Source organism: Elephas maximus, chromosome 1 (assembly GCF_024166365.1).
Source record: "Elephas maximus indicus isolate mEleMax1 chromosome 1, mEleMax1 primary haplotype, whole genome shotgun sequence".
NCBI classification, from domain to species: domain Eukaryota; kingdom Metazoa; phylum Chordata; class Mammalia; order Proboscidea; family Elephantidae; genus Elephas; species Elephas maximus.
Window position 1 is genome coordinate 147,910,438 of NC_064819.1, and position 22,468 is coordinate 147,932,905.

The 22,468-nt window shown below is 39.1% G+C and overlaps 1 protein-coding gene across 4 annotated transcripts in view; it reads right to left on the minus strand.

Moving 5' to 3' along the window:
- Window positions 1-19,949, minus strand: part of CEP162 (centrosomal protein 162) — an 80,335-nt gene extending 60,386 nt beyond the window's left edge. For 3 of the 4 annotated variants that reach the window (XM_049896625.1, XM_049896634.1, XM_049896606.1), the window contains exons 1-5: window positions 19,676-19,949; window positions 18,435-18,550; window positions 12,707-12,821; window positions 3,538-3,684; window positions 3,022-3,205 (exon numbers count right to left, since the gene is read on the minus strand). In XM_049896625.1, coding sequence (XP_049752582.1) covers window positions 3,022-3,205; window positions 3,538-3,684; window positions 12,707-12,821; window positions 18,435-18,491 — 503 coding nt within the window. In that variant the 5' untranslated portion in view covers window positions 18,492-18,550; window positions 19,676-19,949. The other variant, XM_049896616.1, reaches the window with a different exon arrangement.
- Window positions 19,950-22,468: the final 2,519 nt, after the last annotated feature.

Here is a 22,468-nt window from a genome sequence, read left to right on the forward strand (position 1 = left end):
AAAATGTTAGATTTCTTAATTTTATAGAAAAATGTACACAATTTTATACATGAATAAATGCATTTACATGTACATATATCATCATGATCCAGATATTTCCATATGAAAGATGAGGAAGAGACCATAAACTCTGAGAACCAGCAAAGTCCACATGGAGGCCAGAAACAACACCATGCTATTTACAAGCTCTTCAGCAATTTAATTCTGAAATGGAAGCTGTATAAACCAAAACCAAACCCACTGCCATCGAGTCGATTCTGACTCATAACAACCCTATAGGACATAGTAGCACTGCCTGATAGAGTTTCCAAGGAGTGCCTGGCGGATCTGAACTACTGATCTCTTGGTTAGCAGCCACAGCACTTAACCACTACGCCACCAGGGTTTCCAGAAGCTGTATAAAAAAAAAAAAAACAGGCGTCTTAAACTAAGAATTTCAACAAGAGGACAAAGGAGCTCAAGCAAGTTTTAATTATACTGGATATATTAGTTCTTATATTGCTTTCTCTCAAATCAAGGAATGAGCAGAAATAACAGTTCAAAGGGACAATAAAAATTGTGGTCAATAAACCTGTGCCTGCATAATTTGTGCTGTCATTGTTGGGAGAGGCGATCCACCATGGGTCCTGAGTGTCCTTGCACGTTCTTGCTGGGTGTGCCAAGGACACAAGGCCATAAGTGCTCTTTCCTGGGTCATTTTTCAAGATTGTGTATTTAGTGAGCAACCTTGAAGGATGAGTTAATGTTTTCACCTAGACAAAAGAGCAGGCTTGCATCCACTTATATAAAAGCAGTAGATTGCCCGTGCTCAGTGTTCTTCTCCTATAACAGAACCCACTGCAAGTACAGACACCCACCAGGGGCCCTTTGTGTCACCGCTATGGGACTTGGGGGCATGCAAAACCAACAAAAATGACCTTGACACTCTGGTACTGCTTTTGCTGTCAGAAATAAAGTCCTTTGTCTTTGACCAAGAAATCTTGCGTCTACTGTCAGCATCTGTAATATTGGCAGGTTAACTTGTTAGCTTGTAAGTAGGGTAAAAACCTTAGATCCTGCGCAGCTCACAACAATCACTGAACTACTTTATCCACTGTCTAAAAGAAACTAATCATCTTCAGGAGATTTAAAAATCAAAACCAAACCCACTGCTGTCAAGTCGATTCCTACTCATAGCAACCCTACAGGCAGAGTAGAATTGCCCCATAGGATTTCTGAGGAGTGACTGGTGGATTTCAACTGCCGAAATTTTGGTTAGCAGCTGTCTTAGTCAACTGGTGCTGCTATAACAGAAATACCACAAGTGGATGGCTTTAACAAAGAGAAGTTTATTTTTACGGTCTAGTAGGCTACAAGTCCAAATTAAGGGCATCAGCTCCAGGAGGAGGCTTTCTCGGTCAGCTCTCAAGGAAGGTCCATGTCATTAATCTTCCCTTGCCCTAGGAGCTTATCCATGCAGGAACCTCAGGTCCAAAGGACATGCTCTGCTGCTGGCACTGCTTTCTTGGTGGTATGAGGTCCCCTCTCTCTCTGCTCATTTCTCTCTTTTATATCTCAAAAGAGATTGGCTTAAGACACTATCTAATCTTGTAGATTTCACCAACATAACTGCCGCTAATTCATCTCATTAACATCATAATGATAAGATTTACAACACACACGGAAATCACTTCAGATGACAAAATGGTAGACAATCATACAATACTGGGAATCATGACTTAGCCAAGTTGACAGATATTTTGAGGGGAGACCCAATTCAATCCGTGACAGCAGCTGAGCTCTTAACTACTGTGCCACCAGGACTCCTTGAGGAGACTAGGCACTCTAATAATTCTCCTGATCTTTAACTTAATTATACCTTTGAGTTCTTAAAATCCTAAATAAAATTGTAATTTGATTTCCATTTACAATAAAAAAAAATTAAGTGGATAACTGAAACTGAGAAAATTAAAGGTCTCAGGTTTCATTTCACAAAGTTCTTGAAAACTTCAAAAGTCTACTCTACTTACAGAGGACCAGTTCAGAAAAAAATGAGGTTTCCTGATAATTGCTCTCAAAGGTAAGACCCAGACCAAGCATGTTTTTGCTCTGTGGTTCCCCCTTCCCTTCCTGTTCACTTTTTCTACATTTACAAAAGCTATCTGGGCTCTCTTTGGTTTATCTGTGGAAAATCACTCAATAAATTCCTCTCCTATTAAGGTCTTGTTGACAATGCGCTATTACTCTCAATAGTATCTCAGGCATGAAATTCCAGATATCTGAAGGCAGACTGAGCTATCAAATACAAATCAACCTATTCCATTGTCATGGATTGAATTGTGTCCCCCCAAAATATATGTCAATTTGGCTAGGCCATGATTCCCAGTATTGTGTAACTGTCCACCATTTTGTCATCTGATATGATCTTTCTATGTGTTGTAAATCCTACTTCTAAGATGTTAATGAGGCAAGATTGTTAATGGGTCAGGATTCAATCTACAAGATCAGAGTGTGTCTTAAATCAATCTCTTTTGAGATTATAAAAGAGAGAAGCGAGCAGAGACAGGGAACCTCATACCACCAAGAAACAAGAACTAGGAGAACAGCACATCCTTTGAACCTGGGGTCCCTGCACTGAGAAGCCCCTCGACCAGGGAAGACTGATGACAAGGACCTTCCCTTAGAGCCAACAGAGAGAGAAAACCTTTCGCTTGAGCTGGTATCCTGAATTTGGACTTCTATCCTACTAGGCTGTGAGAGAATGAATTTTTCTTTGTTAAGGCCATCCACCTGCGGTATTTCTGTTATAACAGCACTCGATAACTAAGACACACATTCATACATAAGAAAAACCTGATTAAAGTAATAAACAGAATTAAAAATAATTCTTTTAACAGAGCTAAAAATAAGATTTAATTTTTCCTTTTATAATGTTTACCCAATTAAGCTCCTGTTTTTTTTTTATACACCAGCCTTCCAAAAATACAGAAAAACACAAAAATCGTTCAAGTTTAATAATTAGCTTATATTATATTTACATACCTAAGTAAAGCTTTAAAATGAGTGGAGTCATTAGAATCCAATTCTTTATTTAATCTTGAATAGTCAATGGAAGATGTTAAACCTTTCTCAAGCCTGGCAAAAAATTGCTCTTTCTCCTCTTGTTCTTCTAACGTGTCCAATCCCAATCCGAGAATACTATGATTAAGCTCAGAAACTACGAGCTCTAAGTGAAAAGCACAAATATATTTTATTAACATGTGAAATTTTGATAAAATTCATTTTAATGATGCATATATTGACATTACATAGTAAATAATACATCTTTTAAAAATGGACAGTCTTATCTCACCAAATATAGATTTATATTCACAATCAATCAGTAAGGTTATAAGGCCTCTCTAAAGGTCTATTTTTAAACCTTTGAGGAAGATGTTAAATCTGTCTCCATGCTTTAGCAAAGGAGGCTTTAGATAGTTACGAGTTAACTTTTAAAGAATCTTGAATATAACCATAGTGATTAATAACCTATCAATTAATATCACCCACATTTCTTACCATTTGTTTCTAAGCTGTCAATACTTAAGATAGAAGTTCCACTGCTCTTAAGAAATTCTATCTTTTCAGCAGACTCCTCTTCGATTTCCATAATAGGCTGAGAAGTCTTCCTTGTTTTCAAATAGCTTACATTTGTTCCAAGCAGTCCTAGGAATGGGATTTAATAGTTGGATATTTATGTTCAAAAAATGGTTTTAACTACTGTGCTAACAAAGTAATACTGTTATGGTGATTTTATGTAAAGTAGCTACAAAAAAAAATCTGCTCTACTAAATAAAAATCAACCCTACCTAAAATCTACAAAAGAAAAATTATAATTTCATTTGAGTACAGTGTATCTTATTAAATAGAATATTACTTTAAATATTAGCATAATAAACAAGATTTTATTTTTTGTTAGTTAGATGCACAGGTATTAACACAGTATACTATATCACTCTGAAGACTATTTTCTGCCTTATTCCCCTTGTTTTTACTTTACTTAGAGCATTTTTGTTGCCTGACTCTTAACACTACTAGAAATATATTGTGGATGGTATGAACCAGCATAGTAAAATACGAGGAGAGTAGGTACAATTTAGGATAATAAAGGAGGGTAGAAAAGATCTTCTACTAGCGCCAATATCATTTCAAGAAAATAGAAAGCAAAAATTAAAAGGTCTTTTATAGTCATTTTTTCCAAACCACTGGGAATACTGGCTGTCTGGAAGTGTGATCCCCACACCAGGATGTGTGGGTACTATGGGGAGAGGGGAGGCTACTACAATCTCTCACAGCATTTTGGAATGTGAAATTTTCTCTAAGGCTAATAGTAAACATGTTAAAAATGTTTCACAACTGGCTATATATGAGATGATCTTAGGGAATTATTATCAATGTTTCTTGGATACTAGTATCACGGCTCTATTTTAAGAAGAGAGCCCTTAACTTTAAGAGGTACACTTTGCAATACTGAAGTGGTATGCTGTTGGAGATCTGCTTCAGTATAATCCAGTGGTGGGGAACACAGAGATGGAAGGGGATATGGATGAAACATGACTGGCCATGAATTAATAATATAGGCAAAGGGCATATGGGGGTTCATTCTACTCTTTGCGCTCTGTATATGTGTGCAATTGTCATATCAAATTCTATTGATTTGTTAAAATCTGCCCTATGCAATGACATTAACGTACTGCCAGGATATTTTATTAAATTACATTTATATGGTAACATATGAATGTATAATTCATCACCTTAATTTGAGTAAATCTAAATTACCTCAATGTAAAATAACCTAATAATGCAGAAACAGATTCTCAATTACATAATAAATATAATAAAGCGAAGTAATATGAAAATCAATTCAAACCTCAAAAATCCACACTATGAGGGAGGTGAGGCCAAGATGGCGTAGTAGTCAGATGCTTCCTGCAGTCCCTCTTACAAACAAAGACCCAAAAGAACAAGCGAATCGATTATATATGACAATCTAGGAGCCCTGAACAGCAAAGACAAAGTTGAGGAATTAGACTGAACAGCAGGGGGAGGCAGAGACAATTCAGAAGCAGTGAGGAGTTGCCAGACCTGACCCAGTAGGAACTGGCAACCTGCGGGCTGGGTCGCCTGGCGTGAGCAGTGAGGCAAGCAGTGGCGCTCGGGACGGTTTTTCCACTTCAGGACAGATCAAGTGGCAGAGAGTCTACTCTAGCCTTTAAAAAAAAAAAAAAAACTCTAGCCTTTAGAAGCACTGAAAAGCGGTGCTCAACTGGCAAAGGATCAGTACGTGCATCTAACCTACCGAGCGGATCAAAAAACACCTCTTTGGGAAAAACCTCTCTCCCATTTACCTGCTCCTTCCCTGCTCTGCACAGGGTCCTGGGGCCAGCTTCAAAGAATACCGCATCCTCTGGGCTGGAAGTAGGACCCATCACATGTCCTGAGCCATTCTCCCAGTCTTGGAGAGGGAACAAATTAACAAACAGGAAAAAATAATCTGCCAGCTCCCCTAAGTTGGGAACTCAGGGCTGAAACAACTCCTTTGCCTAGGCACAGGCATAAGGGGTCCAAGGACTCTGAATGCCTTTCACCCCTACATACACCTGTGTGGGCCCATTTCAGTCAACCTGTAGAGTTTCCATCATCACCACAGTACAACAGGGTATACATAGCTGAAGCCTAACTTCAGCTGTATCAGCTATATGGTGAAGTGGCAGGTTTGTGACGTTTGACACTGTTCTGCCTATTAAGCAGGGTCCTCATCTACCCACACCAGGGGCCTGAGGGCTGGTGGCCCCACCTACACCACCTAGCCACCCATAACAGGGGTCCAAGAATAAGTGGTGCCTCCCAGTCCTTACAGTCAACGGCACTGGGTGCCCATAGCCCAGCTACAGACCCCCCCAACCTATGCGCTTTAGGGAACAGGGACACACTTTCTTCCCAGACACTTGGGGAGTTGTCAGCCCCCTGCCTTGCTCAGCACATGATCCCCTACTGCAGCCAGATACCTGTACCTACACCAATCACCCCTGCCCATCTAGGACTGTAGGCGAAAGCCTGCCACACACTTGGTGGCCAACTACCTGGACACCTGACCTGAATCCATACAAGAAAAGTAAATGGACTCTGGGGCTTACACACCTAGTAACAGATCTAACCACCTGGTGACAGGACTTACAGCTTCAAAGGCACCAATAATCAAACTAGCTCACACAAGCAGCCTATTTGGGCATATCAAAAAAAAAAACCCCAAAAAACAAGAAGCTAGGACACAGTAAACAAACATAAAATAAACACAACAACTTATTGATGGCTCAAAGACAACAGTCAGCGTTAAATCTCATGAAGAGGCAGACCATGATGGCTTCAGCAAGCCTCTAAAACAAAGAATCAAGAAGCCTTCTGGAGGAATATAAATTTCTGGAATTACCAGAGGCAGAATTCAAAACATTAATATACAGACCCTGTTCAAGAAATCAGGAAGGAGATCAGACAAAATGCAGAATAAGCCAAGGAACACACAGGCAAAGCAATACGTGTACTGAAGGAAGTTATACAAGAGCATAATGACAAATTTAACAGGCTGCAGGAATCTACAGAGAGAGAGCACACAGAAATCCAAAAGATTAACAATAAAATTTCAGAATTAGACAACACAATAGAAAGTCATAGGAGCAGAATTGAAGCAATGAAAGTGAGAATTACTACTGAGACTGAAGATAAAGCACACATGAACTTATTTTAGGAAAAAATCATATAAAAGAATTAAAAAAAAATGAAGAAACCCTAAGAATTATGTGGGACTCTATTTTTTTTTTTTTCTATCAAGAGGAATAACCTGAGAGTGATTGGAGTACCAGAATAGGAGAGATAACAGAAAATATGGAGAAAATTGTTGAAGATTTGTTGACAGAAAACTTTCTTGATATCGTGAAAGATGAGAAGATATCAAAGAAGCTCACTGAACCCCACACCAGGTAGATCCCTCCCCAAAACTCACCAAGACATATTACAAGCAAACTTGCCAAAACCAAATATAAAGAGAGAATTTTAAGAGCGGCTAGGGATAAACGAGAAGTCACCTACAAAGGAGAGTCAATAAGACTAAGCTTGGACTACTTGGCAGAAACCATGCAGGCAAGAAGGCAATGAGATGACATGTCTAAAACCTTGAAGGAAAAAAATTTCCAGCCAAGGACTATATACCCAGCAAAGCTGTCTCTCAAATATGATGGTGAAATTAGGGCATTTTCAGATAAACAGAAGTTTAGGGAATTTGCAAAAACCAAACCAAAATTATAAGAAATGCTAAAAGAGTCCTTTGGTTAGAAAATCAGTAACATCAGATAACCTAACACTAGAACACAGGTCAGAGCAACCAGATATCAGCCCAGATAGGGAAGTCACAAAAACAGGGAAACAGAGATGTCAATATATAAAAGATGACAACATTAAAACAAAAAAGAGGGACTAAAAATGTAGTCATATATCTTTCAAATGGAGAGGAAGTCAAGGCGATATAAAGAAATAAAAGATTGGTTTAATCTTAGAAAAATAGGGGTAAATATTAAGGTAACCAAAAAAGAAACTAACAATCCTACACAACAAAATAAAATACAAGAAAAACATAAAGACTCATCAAATACAAAATCAACAACAATGAAAAAGATGAAAAGAAAATAAACAACTCTGCACAGAAAAGAAACTCAACAACAAAAAGGACATCAAAATGACAGCACTAAAATCATACCTATCCATAATTACGCTGAATGTATATATACTAAATGCACCAATAAACAGACAGAGAATGGCAAAATGGATTAAAAAACAAGAACCACCTATACGCTGCCTACAAGAGACACACCTTAAAGACACAAACAAACTAAAACCCAAAGAATGGAAAAAAAAAAAAAATCAACAAACAACAATCAAAAAGAGCAGGAGTGGCAATATTAATTTCTGACAAAATAGACTGACAAAATCCACCACAAAGGATAAAGGAGGATTATAATGATTTAAAGGGTCAATACACCAGGAGGACATAACCATAATAAATATTTACGCACCTAATGACAGGGCTCCAAAATGCAAAAAATTCTAACAGCACTGAAAAGAGAAACAGACTGCCCCAAAATAATAGTAGGAGACTTGAACACACCACTTTCGGTAAAGGACAGAACATCCAGAAAGAAGGTCAATAAAGATATAGAAGATCTAAATGCCACAATCAACCAACCTGACCTCCTAGACATATACAGAACACTCCAACCAACAGCAGCCAAGTATAGTTTCTTTCCCAATATACATGGAAAATTCTCCAGAATAGACCACGTATTAGGCCATAAAGGAACCCTTAACAGAATGCAAAGCATCAAAACATCACAAAGTATCTTTTCTGACCATGAAGTCATAAAAGTAAAAATCATTAAATGAAAAAGCAAGGAAAAAAAATCAAACACATGGAAACTGAACAACACCTTGCTCAAAAACTAGTGGGTTTTAAGAAAAAATTAATGATGGAATAAAATTCACTGAATCAAATGAGAATGAAAACACATCCTACCAGAACCTTTGGGACACGACTAAAGCAGTTCTCATAAGTCAATTTATAGCAATAAATGCACACATCCAAAAAGAAGAAAGGGCCAAAATCAAAACATTAACCCTACAAGTTGAACAAATAGAGAACAATAAAAGAAGCCCTCAGGCAACAGAAGAAAGCAAATAATAAGAAATAGAGCAGAATTAAATGAAATAGAGAATAGAAAAACAATTGAAAGAGTTAACAAGACCAAAACCTGGTTCTTTGAAAAGATTAACAATATTGATAAACCATGGGCCAAACGGACAAAAGAAAAACAGGAAAGTAAGCAAATAACCCAAATAAGAAATGAGATGGTGATATTACAACAGACCCAAATGAAATTAAAAGAATCATAACAGAATACTATGAAAACTTGTACTCCAATGAATTTGAAAACCTAGAGGAAATGGACGAATTTCTAGAAACACACTACCACCTACCTAAACTAGCACAGAGGTAGAACAATTCAGTAAACCTGTAACAAAAGAAGAGATTGAAAGGTAATGAAAAAACTCCCAACAAAAAGAAAGCCCTGGCCCTGATGGCTTCACTGGCGAACTCTACCAAACTTTCAGAGGAGAGTTAATACCACTACTACTAAAGGTATTTCAGAGCATAGAAAAGGATGGAATACTCCCAAACTCATTCTATGAACCCAACATATTCCCAACACCAAAACCAGGTAAAGACACCACAGAAAAAGAAAATTACAGACCAGTATCTCTCATGAACACAGAAGCAAAACTCCTTAACAAAATTCTAGACAACAGAATTCAACAACGTATCAAAAAAATAATTCACCATGACCAAATGGGATTCATACCAGGTAGCAGGGATGGTTCAATATTAGAAAGACAATCAATGTAATCCATCACATAAATAAAAGACAAGAACCACATGAACTCATCAATTGATGTGGAAAAGGCATTTGACAAATTCCAGCACCCATTCATGATAAAAACTCTCAGCAAAGTAGGAGTAGACGGGAAATTCCTCAACATAATACAGGGCATTTATACAAAGCCAACAGCCAACATCATCCTAAATGGAGAGAGTTTGAAAGCTTTTCCTTGAGAACGGGAACCAGGCAAGGAATGCCCTTTATCACCACTCTTATTTAACATTATGCTGGAGGTCCTAGCCAGAGCAATTAGGCTAGATAAAGAAATAAAGGGCATCCAAATTGGTAAGGGAGAAGTAAAAGTATCTCTATTTGCAGATGACATGATTTTATACACAGAAAACCCCAAAGAATCCACAAGAAAACTACTGGAACTAACAGATTTCAGCAAAGTATCAGGATACAAGATGAACATACAAAAATCAGTTAGATTTCTCTACACCAACAAAGACAATGTTAAAGAAAAAACCACTGAATCAATCCTATTTACAGTAGCCCCCCAAAAGATAAAATACTTAGGAATAAATCTAACCAGAGATGTAAAATACTTATACAAAGAAAACTACAAGACACTACTGCAAAAACCCAAGAGAGACTTACGTAAGTCGAAAAACATACCTTGCCCATGGATAGGAAGACTTAACATTTCGAAGATGTCTATTCTACCCAAAGCGATCTACAGATACAATGCAATCTCAATCCAAATTCCAACAGCACTTTTCAGCAAAATGGAGAAACAAATCACCAACTTTGCATGAAAAGCGAAGAGGCCACAGATAAGTAAAACATTACTGGAGAAGAAGGACAAAGTGAGAGGCCTCACACTACCTGATTTTAGAACCTACTACACCACCACAATAGTCAAAACAGCCTGGTACTGGTACAACAACTGATATACAGACCAACGGAACAGAAATGAGAATCCAGAGGTAAATTCATCCACTTATGAGCAGCTGATATTTGACAGAGGCCCAAAGTCCATTAATTGGGAAAAGACAGTCTCTTTAACAAATGGTGCTGGCATAACTGGATATCCATCTGCAAAAAAATGAAACAAGACCCATAACTTACACCATGCACAAAAACTCAAAAGGATCAAAGACATAAATCTAAAACCTAAAATGATAAAGATCATGGAAGAAAAAATAGGGACAATGCTAGGAGCGCTAATACATGGCATAAACAGTACACAAAACATGACTAACAATGTACAAACACCAGAAGAGAAACTAGATAACTGGGAGCTCCTAAAAATCAAACACTTATGCTCATCGAAAGATTTCACCAAAGAGTAAAAAGGCAACCCACAGATTGGAAAAAAAATTTTTGGCTATGACAAATTTGATCAGGGTCTAATCTCTAAAATCTACAAGATACTGCAAAATTCAACAACAAAAAGACAAATAACCCAATTAAAAAAATGGGCAAAGGATATTAACAGGCACTTCACCAAAGAAGACATTCAGGTGGCTAACAGATACATGAAGAAATGCTCGTGATCATTAGCCACTAGAGAAACGCAAAACAAAACTACAATGAGATACCATCTCACCCCAACAAGACTACCATTAATCCAAAAAACACAAAATAATAAATGTTGGAGAGGTCGTGGAGAGACTGGAAAACTTATACACTGCTGGTGGGAATGTAAAATGGTACAGCCACTTTGGAAATTGATTTGGTGCTTCCTTAGAAACTAGAAATAGAAGTACCATACGATCCAGCATTTCCACTCCTTGGAATATATCCTAGACAAATAAGAGCCCTCACACAAACAGATACATGCACACCCATGTTCACTGCAGTACTGTTCACAATAGCAAAAAGAGGGAAACAACTTAGGTGCCCAACAACCGATGAATGGATAAACAAATTATGTTATGTTCACATAGTGGAATACCATGCAATGATAAAGAACAATGATGAATGTGCAAAATATCTCGTATCATGGATGAACTTGGAAGGTATTATGCTGAGTGAAATTAGTCACTTGCAAAAGGACAGATTCTGTTTGAGACCACTTCTTATAAATAAGAATGTAAGAAAAGGTTTAAACACAGAAGAAAACATTCTTTGATGGTTACCAGGGTAGGGAGAGAGGGAGAGGGGTATTCACTAAACTAGATAGTAGACAAGAATTATCCTAGGTGAAGGGAAGGACAACACACAATACAGGGGTGAAGTCCGCACAACTGGACTAAGCCAAGAGCTAAGAAGTTTCCTGAATACAACCAAACACTTTGAGGGACAGAGCAGCAGGGGCAGGGATCTAGGGACCATGGTTTCAAGGGACATCTAGTTCAACTGGAATAATAAAGTTTGTGAAACAAATGTTCTGCATCCCACTTTGGTGAGTGGGGTCTGGGGTCTTAAAAGCTAGCAAGCAGCCATCTATGACACATCAATTGGTTCCAACCCACCTGGACCAAAGGAGAATGAAGAACACCAAAGACTCAAGGAAAATACAAGCCCAAGAGACAGAAAGGGTCACATAAACCAAGGACTCCATCAGCCTGAGACTAGAAGAACTAGATGATGCATGGCTACCAATGGCCACCCTGACAGGAAATACAAAACAGAGTCCCTGAAAGAGCAGGAGAAAAGTGGTGTGCAGAATTCAAATTCTAGTAAAAAGACCAGACTTAATGGTCTGACTGAGACTAGAGATAGCCTAGAAGACATGGCCCCTGGACTTTCTGTTAGCCCAAAACTAAAACCATTCCCGTAGGCAACTCTTCAGACAAAGAATAGACTGGACTCTTAAGACATAAAATAGTTGTGAAGAGTGTGCTTCTTAGCTCAAGTAGGTAACCCAGACCCAGTGCCGTCAAGTCGACTCAGCTCAAGTAGGTACATGAGACTAAATGGGAAGCTCCTGTCCAGAGGGAAGATAAGGTGGCAAAAAGGGACAGGAGCTGGTTGAGCAGACAGGGAAATCAGGGGCGGAAAGGAGAATGAGCTGTCACATCATAGGGAGAGCAACTAAGGTCATATGACAACATATGTATAAATTTTTGTATGAGAAACTTGAACTGTAAACTTTCACTTAAAGCTCAGTAAAAAAAATTAATCAGGAAAAAAAAAAACCACACTATGAGTATTTTTTTATAATTTTAAAGTGCAGTAACAAAATCCAGAATTAAAGGTCTTGAGTGACCCCTTGTGGTTAAATAATTTTAAACGAAAAAATCAGCAATACTCACCACCACCTTCAAAATCATCTTCAGTTATCCACCATGGCACTGTATCTTTCTTCTTTTCTTCTTTTTTAGTCTGTCTAGGTGTTTTGTTTGAATTTTCAAAAGAATCATCTGAAAGCTGAATCAGGTACAAATTACTGAATTCTAAAATACATTTAAAATTAGAGAATCCCAGATTCATATCTAAAAATGTTTCTATTAAGACTGAGTTCAGTTACCATATACATAAACAATATTATCATATTCTATAATGTATAAATTAGCATTTCTAAATATATGTGACAAATACTACTTAAAAATCAAACATATTCCTCTGAACATCTACTTCATATCTATTTTGAATTAAATAGCTACTCAGGGAAAACAGTAACAACAAAAGAACAACTGAGGAAAGGAAATACAGAAGGCAACAATCCCAACTTCTAGACATTTTCTAGGGTCTGAGGATAAACAATGGTTGATCAAAATTACCTAGGACCACTCTAGAAGAATAAGGAATTCCAGGACCAGGAGGTAAGTTTCAGGGAGTAGAGAGGATGACAGTGTTTACCAACGGAATCGTCATTTTGTCACAAATTTATAAACTCAACAAAACGTTAAGAAACTCAAAAGTTCTTTTGTGTGCGGGTATAGCAGATTTAATGCATACTTACATACAGCTTCAGCATTACTTAAACCAATCCTTTTATTTGTCAGGGTCCTGGTGGTGTAGTAGTTAAGTGCTTGGCTGCTGACCAGCTACTCCACAGGAGAAAGACGTGGAAGTCAGCTTCCCTAAAGATTTACAGTCTTGGAAACCCTATGGGGCAGTTCTACTCTGTCCTACAGGGTCGCTATGAGTTGGAATCAACTCGACAGCAACGGGTTTTCTACTCTTCAGGTCCAGATTTCACTATGATTCTTAAGTTTCCTACCCTAATGTCAATCTATGCCCCTCACTCTCAGCCAGGAACTTGACCTCTGTCTTCACAAAGACCTTCAGTTAAACACCAACCTCCTTCCCCTTATTTCACCACTAAATTTACCTGTTAAGGCACTCCTTTCGTTCCTCTCTCAGAAGGGATAATTCTTTCCTCCACTCTAGGTAGACTCTTTACAAGGGCCAATTCTCACCTCTCTAGGTTCTTACTTCCTTGGTTACCCCATTTCATTTCTGTATCTTCACAAACCTTCACAAACTGCATCCCTGGTGCCTAACCACAGCACCTGGGGCAACTGTGGAATGAAAAAATGAACACTCAGGTCTACTCTAATATTTAAAAAAAAAGAAGGAAAAGTTCTTTATTTTATCTCCTTTTCACTCTATCGCTTGTCCTTTATATATCAACTTAGTGAGTTTACTGCTTAGCCCCTTAAATTCTGGTTCCCATCCTAAACAGCTCTCTTCCACATACCGACCCACTGCCGTTGAGTCGACTGCAACTCATAGCGACCCTATAGGACAGAGAAAAACTGCCCCATAGGGTTTCCAAGGCTATAAATCTTTATGGAAACAGATCACCACATCTTTCTCCTATAGAGAGGCTGGTGGGTTCAAACCGCCACCCTTTCCGTTAGCAGCCAAGCACTTAACCACTGCCACCACCAGGGCTCCTTCCACATACCAAAGGCTTCCTAACTGCCACAAATAAAGGACCACTGCCAGTTATCCTCCCCTGCCTGACATCACGGAATTTGATGGTGATGACTAACTCTTGCTTCTTACAACTCTCTACCTGTGACTTTAGCAGCATCACTTCCTCACACCCATCTATTTTTATAGCTCTTGGTTCTTTTGTCCATTTAATGTGAGACATCCCTAAAACCAAAAAAAAAAACAAAAAACAAACAAACAAAACCACCACACCTGTTGCTATCGAGTCAATTTTTACTCATAGCAACCCTACAGGATAGGGCAGGACTGCCCCATAGGCTTTCCAAGCAGTGGCTGGTGGATTTGAACTGCTGATCTTTTGGTTAGCAGCCAAGCTCTTAACCACTGAGCCATCAGGGCCTCAAGGCATCCCTAAGACTATGGTTTTGGTCCTCAGCGTCATCATTCTATACACTTTTCTGAGGAAGAAAGTAACATTTATTAGATACTTGTTCTATGTCAGGCTTTATACTCAGATTATATCAATAAATACACCCAACAATTCTGTAGGGATTTACTCATGGGAAAAGTCGGAGAGGTTAAGCAATCTGTCCAAGTTTCCACTGTGTAACTATAAGGGCTGGGATTCAAACTCAGGTCTCTCTGACTCTAAAACCTGTCTGCTTTCCACTATACTATATAGCCCACAACTAGGACACTGTCACCTGCGTTATCTTTTTAACTTTCAAGATGACCACACACACACACACTCTTCCACCTGTCGAGCCTAGTAATTCCACCTGAATTATCTGTAAGAATGCCAATTTTAAAATGTTCAGAAAAACACAATGTCAGAAACCTGAATTTCTGAAATTAGTTAATGCCATCATCTTCCACAATGTATCTTGAAATGTTTCATTTCTCTCTTCTTGCCAAACCCCATTGTTTACTAAATCCGGAAAATGTGCCTTAGACTGAGTCTATTCTTCCTAGTCCCCGTGGCCACATCAGAGTATGGAAGAAGGAACACACATTTTTGGAGCCAGACCGATGTGGATTCAAATTTCAACTTTAACAAATGCTAGTTCTGTTGCTTAGGGGAAGCTACCCTCTAAAAACAAAAACAAACCCGTTGCCGTCGAGTCAATCCCAACTCATAGCGACCCTATAGGGCAGAGTAGAACTGCCCCGTAGAGTTTCCAAGGAGCGCCTGGTGGATTTGAACTGCTGACTTTTTGGTTAGCAGCTGTAGCTCTTAACCACTATGTCACCAGGGTTTCTGTTACCTCTCTAGGCTTCAGTTTATTCATCTGTAAAATAGGTATAGTACCATTGACCTTGCAGAGTAGTAGCAAAGATCAGAAAAAGAAATGGACGGTACCTACCATACTATTTAATACACAATAGGTGCACTCACTTTAGATAATCTCACACACTGCTTTCCAGGTTAGTATCGTTAAAAACAAAATAAAATTTTAAAAGTGGGTTTACCTATAATAACATTGTTAGTGAAGAGGTGGAGAAATTGGAACCCTAATGCTGTGTTGGTAAGAACACAAAATGCAGCAGCTACTTTGGAAAACAGTCTAGCAGTTCCTCAAAAGGTCAGTTACCATAAAAAAACCAAAAAACAAAACCCACTGGGACGCAGCAATTCCACTCTTAGGTATATATGCAAAAGATATGAAAATATATGTCCACACAAAAACTTAGAAACAAATATTCATAGCAGCATTATTTATGATAGCCAAAAAGTGGAAAGAACCCAAATGTCCATCAACTGACGAAGAGATAAAATGTGGAATATGCATACAATGGGGTACTATTCAGCCATAAAAGGAATGAAGAACTGACACATACTACACATCATGGATGAATCTTGAAAACATTATGCTAAGTGAAAGAAGTCAGTCACAGAAGACCACATAGTGTATAATTCCACTTCTATGAAATGTTCAGAATGGGCAAATCTTTAAAAACATAAAATGGAATAATGGATGCCAACCAGAATGCTCCCTAGAAGCAAGGATGGCGAGATTACATCTCACATACTTTGGACATGTTATCAGGAGGGATCGGTCCCTGGAGAAGGACATCATGCTTGGTAAAGGAGAGGGTCAGCGAAAAAGAGGAACACCCTCAAGCAGGTGGATTGACATAGTGGCTGCAACAATGGGCTCAAGAATAACAATGACTGTGAGGATGGCACACGACCAGTCAGTGTTTCATTCTTTTGTACACAGGGTTGCTATGAGTTAGAACTGACTCGATGGAACCAAACAACAACAGGGCTGGGGAACGGGTATGGGAGAAGATGAAGGGTGATTGTTAATGTGTATAGGGTTTCTTTTCAGTGTGATGAAAATGTTCTAAAACTGGTTGTGGTGATAACTGCATAACTCTGTGAATATACTGCAAACCATAGGACTGAATAATTTAAATGGTTAAATTTTATGCTATATGATTATACACCAACAAAGCTATAGAAAAAAAGCTGGTTGGACTGTTCTCCTTAAAAACATGTTTTGGTTCCTCCTTGGCAGTACAATCTGGACTCAATTTTAAGTTTCAAACTCAAGTCCACTAGCCTTGAGAGCCTGTGTTTCACCTATAATCACCCATCCAGACAGGTTAGCCAATACAAAATTGTATACAATAGTACAGCTGTCAATTTTCTTCATCCCTGAACACCACTGTGGACAAGTCCATAGTGACCATCCCTCCAAAGGGACTTACTTATATTAATTAATAATATACATATATATGCATACGTTACACTATAAATTGAACAATTATTTATCAAAGTGACTAAAAAAGTTAGCATAACTTTAAAATCATAGTTTTTCATTTTTAAAAATGAAACCCTGCTTTACACAAATCTCTAATATGGGATAACAGCTTTTAAGGGTATCAGTGTGAGAGAACCTGTGTGTGTCCGTGTGTTTGTGTGTTGGAGGGATAATAAATGAGAGCTAAAAGGAACAAAAGGCCTGTAGAGCTATTTAACTTTTACAATGAAAACACATTGTAATAAATTTAATTTTCAAAATGTTCCTACATTTGACATTTTAAAAATTGGTTTTTCAAATGGAAAGCGAGACTCATATCCTAAGCACCTACTATGTCCTAGCATTTGGTAGATGGCTTTGTTTAATCCTTAAAACAATCCTACAAAGTACGTGTATTTTTTCTGCTAAACAGATAATAAAATTGAGGTTCTTTCTACTATACCAAACTCCCATCATGAACAGGAACATTAGGGTAATAGCTTAAAATGTATCTCTCTTCAGTACCCTGCAAGGTCCCTCCCTTTACACAAATACACCGGATGCAGTATAACACTCTCACTTCTCATTCCGCAAATATTTACTGAACGTTTATTAGATACTGCAGATAATAGCGATGAACAGACACCCATCACCTCATAGATCATATATGCTTGTAATGACAGGCAGAAAATAGACCCACATGAGAAAAAATAATGGGCGGTGTTAAGTATTATTCAAAGAAATAAATACACAGAATACAAAAAAGTGGCCTGGCGGTTACTTTATACTGGATAACCAGGAAAAACCTCTCTGAGGTGGTGACATTTAAGGGTAGAGCTTCATTAGCCAGGTGAAGAATAAGGGAAACGCATTGTTGGCAGAAAGAACAGCTAATGCAAAGCCCCTCATGTGGCATGAGCTTGGCATGTCTAGGGGAGACAAAAGGCCACTCTAGATTAAGTCAAGTGGATGAGGGGGAAGAGTGGTATACAGTCTACGAGATAGACCCATGAATAAAATCACGCAGGGTAAGCCAGGGTAAGGGGTTTGAATTTTATTACACATGTATGGGACGTCAAGAGCGTTTTTTGCTGGGGAGTGACAGGGTCTGATTTATGTAACAGATTATTCTCGCTGCAGTACGGTAAAAGGAATGCTGAGACATCAGTTGAGAACTACTGCAGCAGCCCGGGTGAGATGATGGTGGCCTGAACTAGGATGGTAGCAGTGGAAAGGGAGAGAACTGGAGGGATGACTGGCTGTATTTCAAAGGTGGAGTCCACAGAGCTTTGTGATGAACTGACTGTATCTGAGAGGTGAAACAGATAACTGAAGGATGAGTCTCTCATAAGACACATTACAAATACAGTTTCTAAAAATATAAACTTACCTCTTTCATAAACTGTTCAAACTCTTCATCTAGCTCTTCTCTGGAATAGTGAGCCATAATCAATAATTTCCACTTCCCACAGTAAACATTCCTAAGTATTTTCAAAATTGGAAACTCTAGATGACAAAAGATATAAACATCTTTTGAGGTAGTTCATATCACATCATGAAAACAACCAGACTTTAGACACTTCCCTTATGACTTAGTATATATCTACAATTATTGGCCAGTAAGTTGAATTAGTGATTCATAATTCATTAAACAAACTGATTTAGAAAAGCAGCTTTCACACTGCCTTGTACTCAGGGTCCAGAATTGCATTTTCATCTGTTAACATCCAGCTGTTAAAAAGTGGGCTCTACAGTATTTCCTAAATCTATACGTATTAATGTGTGTATGGGGGCGGGGGGTGGGGAGGATGAGGTTCAAGGGGGTGGTTACTTAATTTCCCTCAAACAAACCAGCGCCTCACAAAGAATCTTTAAAAAAATAATAAAATATAAATTCAAAGGACCGTTTCTTTCTTGCCAAGCACAAAACGAATTTTGTGCTATCTTACTAGGTAACCAGTTACTAACAACAAGTTAGTTATTTAACAATCTATAGTAAGAGTTTTGCAAAAGAGATTGTTTCCAAATAAGGGGATGTTTCCAAATACAGACATATAATTTATTGAAAAAAACTCAGAATTTACTTAAAGTTAATGGAGTATACACATCAGCACGAATTGTTTCTTTTGGAGGGAGGGAAAGCCAACGAAAAATATCCAAATGAACGTCTAAAGTGAAATCCTAAAATTTGCAATGCAAAGCTCCCTACCTCCTTAATGAACTCAGCTTCAGATCTGCTCCAGCTCTGGATTCTGACTCCTCGAGGGAGCTGGAACCCCAGCTTTCTATTTCCGAGGTGGAGGATGGGGGGACCCACACAATATCTTGCCCAACGTGCAGAACTCCTTCCCCTCACTAGTATTTCCGATCAGTCCCAGGAGCGTGCCGTAAAGTCGGCGGCAAAAGGTTGCTCAGAGGAGGATTCCACCCAAAGGATCCGCTGCCCGGCAGGGTTCCGGCTCCAGGAAGCGCGGATTCGGAAGTTGGCGGAAAGACAAAAATTCATGTGCAGTGGAGCCCGGATGGAGTTGGAGAATGACCCAGAAAACTTAAATCCCAGAGGACTGGGAATGAAGCAGGATCTAGGTGACGGCGATCCCAGTGAGTAGCAAGCATTTATGCTTCACTTACCCGTGCCTCTGACTTCGACGCTTTTCCGGAAAGTGAGGAGGGGCCCAGCAGTTGCTAGGGTAACAGTCTTCAGCCGCTGGGGTCCGAAGTCACATGACCCGAGTTGGTCACGTGGCGCGTGGGCACTGCAGGCAACCTTTTGTTCCCTCTATGAGTCGGAATGGACTCGACGGCACTGGGTCTGGGTATGAGCAACAACTGGAACAACCACGGTTCAGCAGGGCTACCCGGTGGATAGGAAATATCGTTGCTGCACCAATACGTTCTCTCTCTACACTTCTTTGAACAGTGGATGGCAGCAAACTGGTTACTGACAAGCCCGGACAGAGGCATGATGGGTGTTGTAGGCCCAGTCAGTGGCTTCCTGGGAAATGTAGTTTTTAGTCCCCCGTTGTTTTTGCGTGCTGTCCAGTCGCTTAGGACTTATTGCGACCCTCTAGGGCAGTGTAGAACTTCCTCGTGGGGTTTTCTAGGCTGTAGTCTTTATAGGAGCAGGTCTTTTCTTTCTCAGAGTCACTGGTGGGTTCCAACAGCCTGTTGCGTCACCAGGGATATTTTTCGCACTTGGCGTCTTTTCCCAACTTTCTCCCCCCTTATCATTGGTGCTATCTGCTTTCCAAATGGAAATCTTGAAGGAATTTAATTTATTGGATTTCCTATACGTGCAAAACTCTGTGTGGGGCGTTGTGACAGAAAAGCAGACCTGAGAAAAACAGCTCTGTTGTCGGAATAGGGACTGTTCCACCATCTAGTGGACAAGAAGTTGAAAATACATACACACCAACATTTTTATAAAGATATCGCTACTCGTTTCTGATCATTAAATATATGTATATACACATGTGTATATATATGTATGTATGTGTGTGTGTGTATATATATATATATGTTGTTAGGTGCATCCAGACATTTCCCACTCACAGTTACCCTATGTATAACACAGTGAAACACTGCCTGGTCCTGGGCCATTCTCAAAATCGTTGTTATGCTTGAGCCCATTGTTGCAGCCACTGTGTCAATCCAACTCTTTGAGGGTTTTCCTCTTTTTCACTGACCCTCTAAAAAACATAATGTCCTTCTCCAGGGACTGGTCCCCCTGATAACACGTCCAAAGTACGTGAAACAAATCTTGCCATCCTCACATCTAATGAGCCTTATGGCTGTACTTCTTCCAAGACAGGTTTGTTTGAACTGGCAGCCCATGGTATAGCAAATATTATCTGCCAACACTGTAATTCAAAGGCATCAATTCTTTGGCCTCCCTTATTCATTGTCTAGCTTTCCCATACATATGAGGCAAATCAAAACACCATGGCTTGGGTCAGGCACACCTTAGTCCTGAAAGTGACACCTTTGCTTTTTAACACTTTAAAGAGGTCTTTAACAACAGTTTTGCCCAATGCAATGCGTCTTTTGATTTCTTGACTGCTGCTTCCACAGATGTTGATTGTAGATCCAAGTAAAATGAAATCCTTGACAGTTTCAATCCTTTCTCCATTTATCATGGTGTTGCTTATTGGTCCAGTTGTAAGGATTTTTCTTTTCTTTATGCTGAAGTGTAATACGTACTGAAGTCCATAGTCTTTGATCTTCATTAGTAAGTGCTTCAAGTCCTCTTTGCTTTTGGCAAGCAGGGTTGTGTCACCTGCATATCGCAGGTTGTTAATGAGTCTTTCACCAATCCTGATGCTGCGTTTTTCTTCATATAGTCCAGCTTCTCGGATTATTTGCTCAGCATACAGATTGAATAAGTATAGTGAAAGGATACAACCCTGACACATACCTTTCCTGACTTTAAACCCTGCAATATCCCCTTGTTCTGTTCCAACTACTGCCTCTTGGCCTAAGTACAAGTTCCTCATGAACACAATTGGTGTTCTGGAATTCACGTCCTTCGGAATGTTATCCGTAATTTGTTGTGATCCACACAGTCGAATGCCTTTGCATAGTCCATAGAGCACAAGTACACATCTTTCTGGTATTCTCTGCTTTCAGCCATGAGGCATCTGACATCAGCAGCGATATCCCTCTGAATCTGACTTGAATTTCTGGCAGTTCCCTGACAATGTATTGCTGTAATCATTTTTTAATTATGCTCAGCAAAATTTTACTTGTGTGTGATATTAATGATATTGTTCAATAATTTCCGCATTCTGTTGGATCACCTTTCTTTGGAATGGGTACAGACATGGATCTCTTCCAGTAGGTGGGCCAGGTAGTTGTCTTCCAAGTTTCTTGGCATAGACGAGTAAGCACTTCCAGTGCTGCATCCGTTTGTTGAAACACCTCAATTGGTATTCCATCAGTTCCTGGACCCTTGTTTTTTGACAATGCCTTCAGTGCAGCTTGGACTTCTTCCTTCAGTACCATCCGTTCTTGATCATATGCTACCTCCTAAAATGGCTTATTTCACTCAGCATAATGCCCTCCAGATTCATCCATTGTGAGATGTTTTACCCATTCATCATTGTTCTTTATTGTTGTGTACTATTCCACAGTGTGTACGTACCACAGCTTGTTTATGCATTCATCTGTTGATGGGCACTTCGGTTGTTTCTATCTTTTTGCTACTGTGAATAATGCTTCAGTGAACATGGGGTGTGCATATGTCTATTCGTGTGATGGCTCTTATTTCTCCAGGATATATTCCTAGGAGTGCAATTGCTGGATCATTTGGTATTTCTATTTCTAGCTTTTTAAGGAAGTGCCAGAGTGTCTTCCAAATTGGTTGTAATGTTGTGCATTCCCACCAGCAGTGCATAAGAATTCCAATCTCCTGGCAGCCTCTCCAAC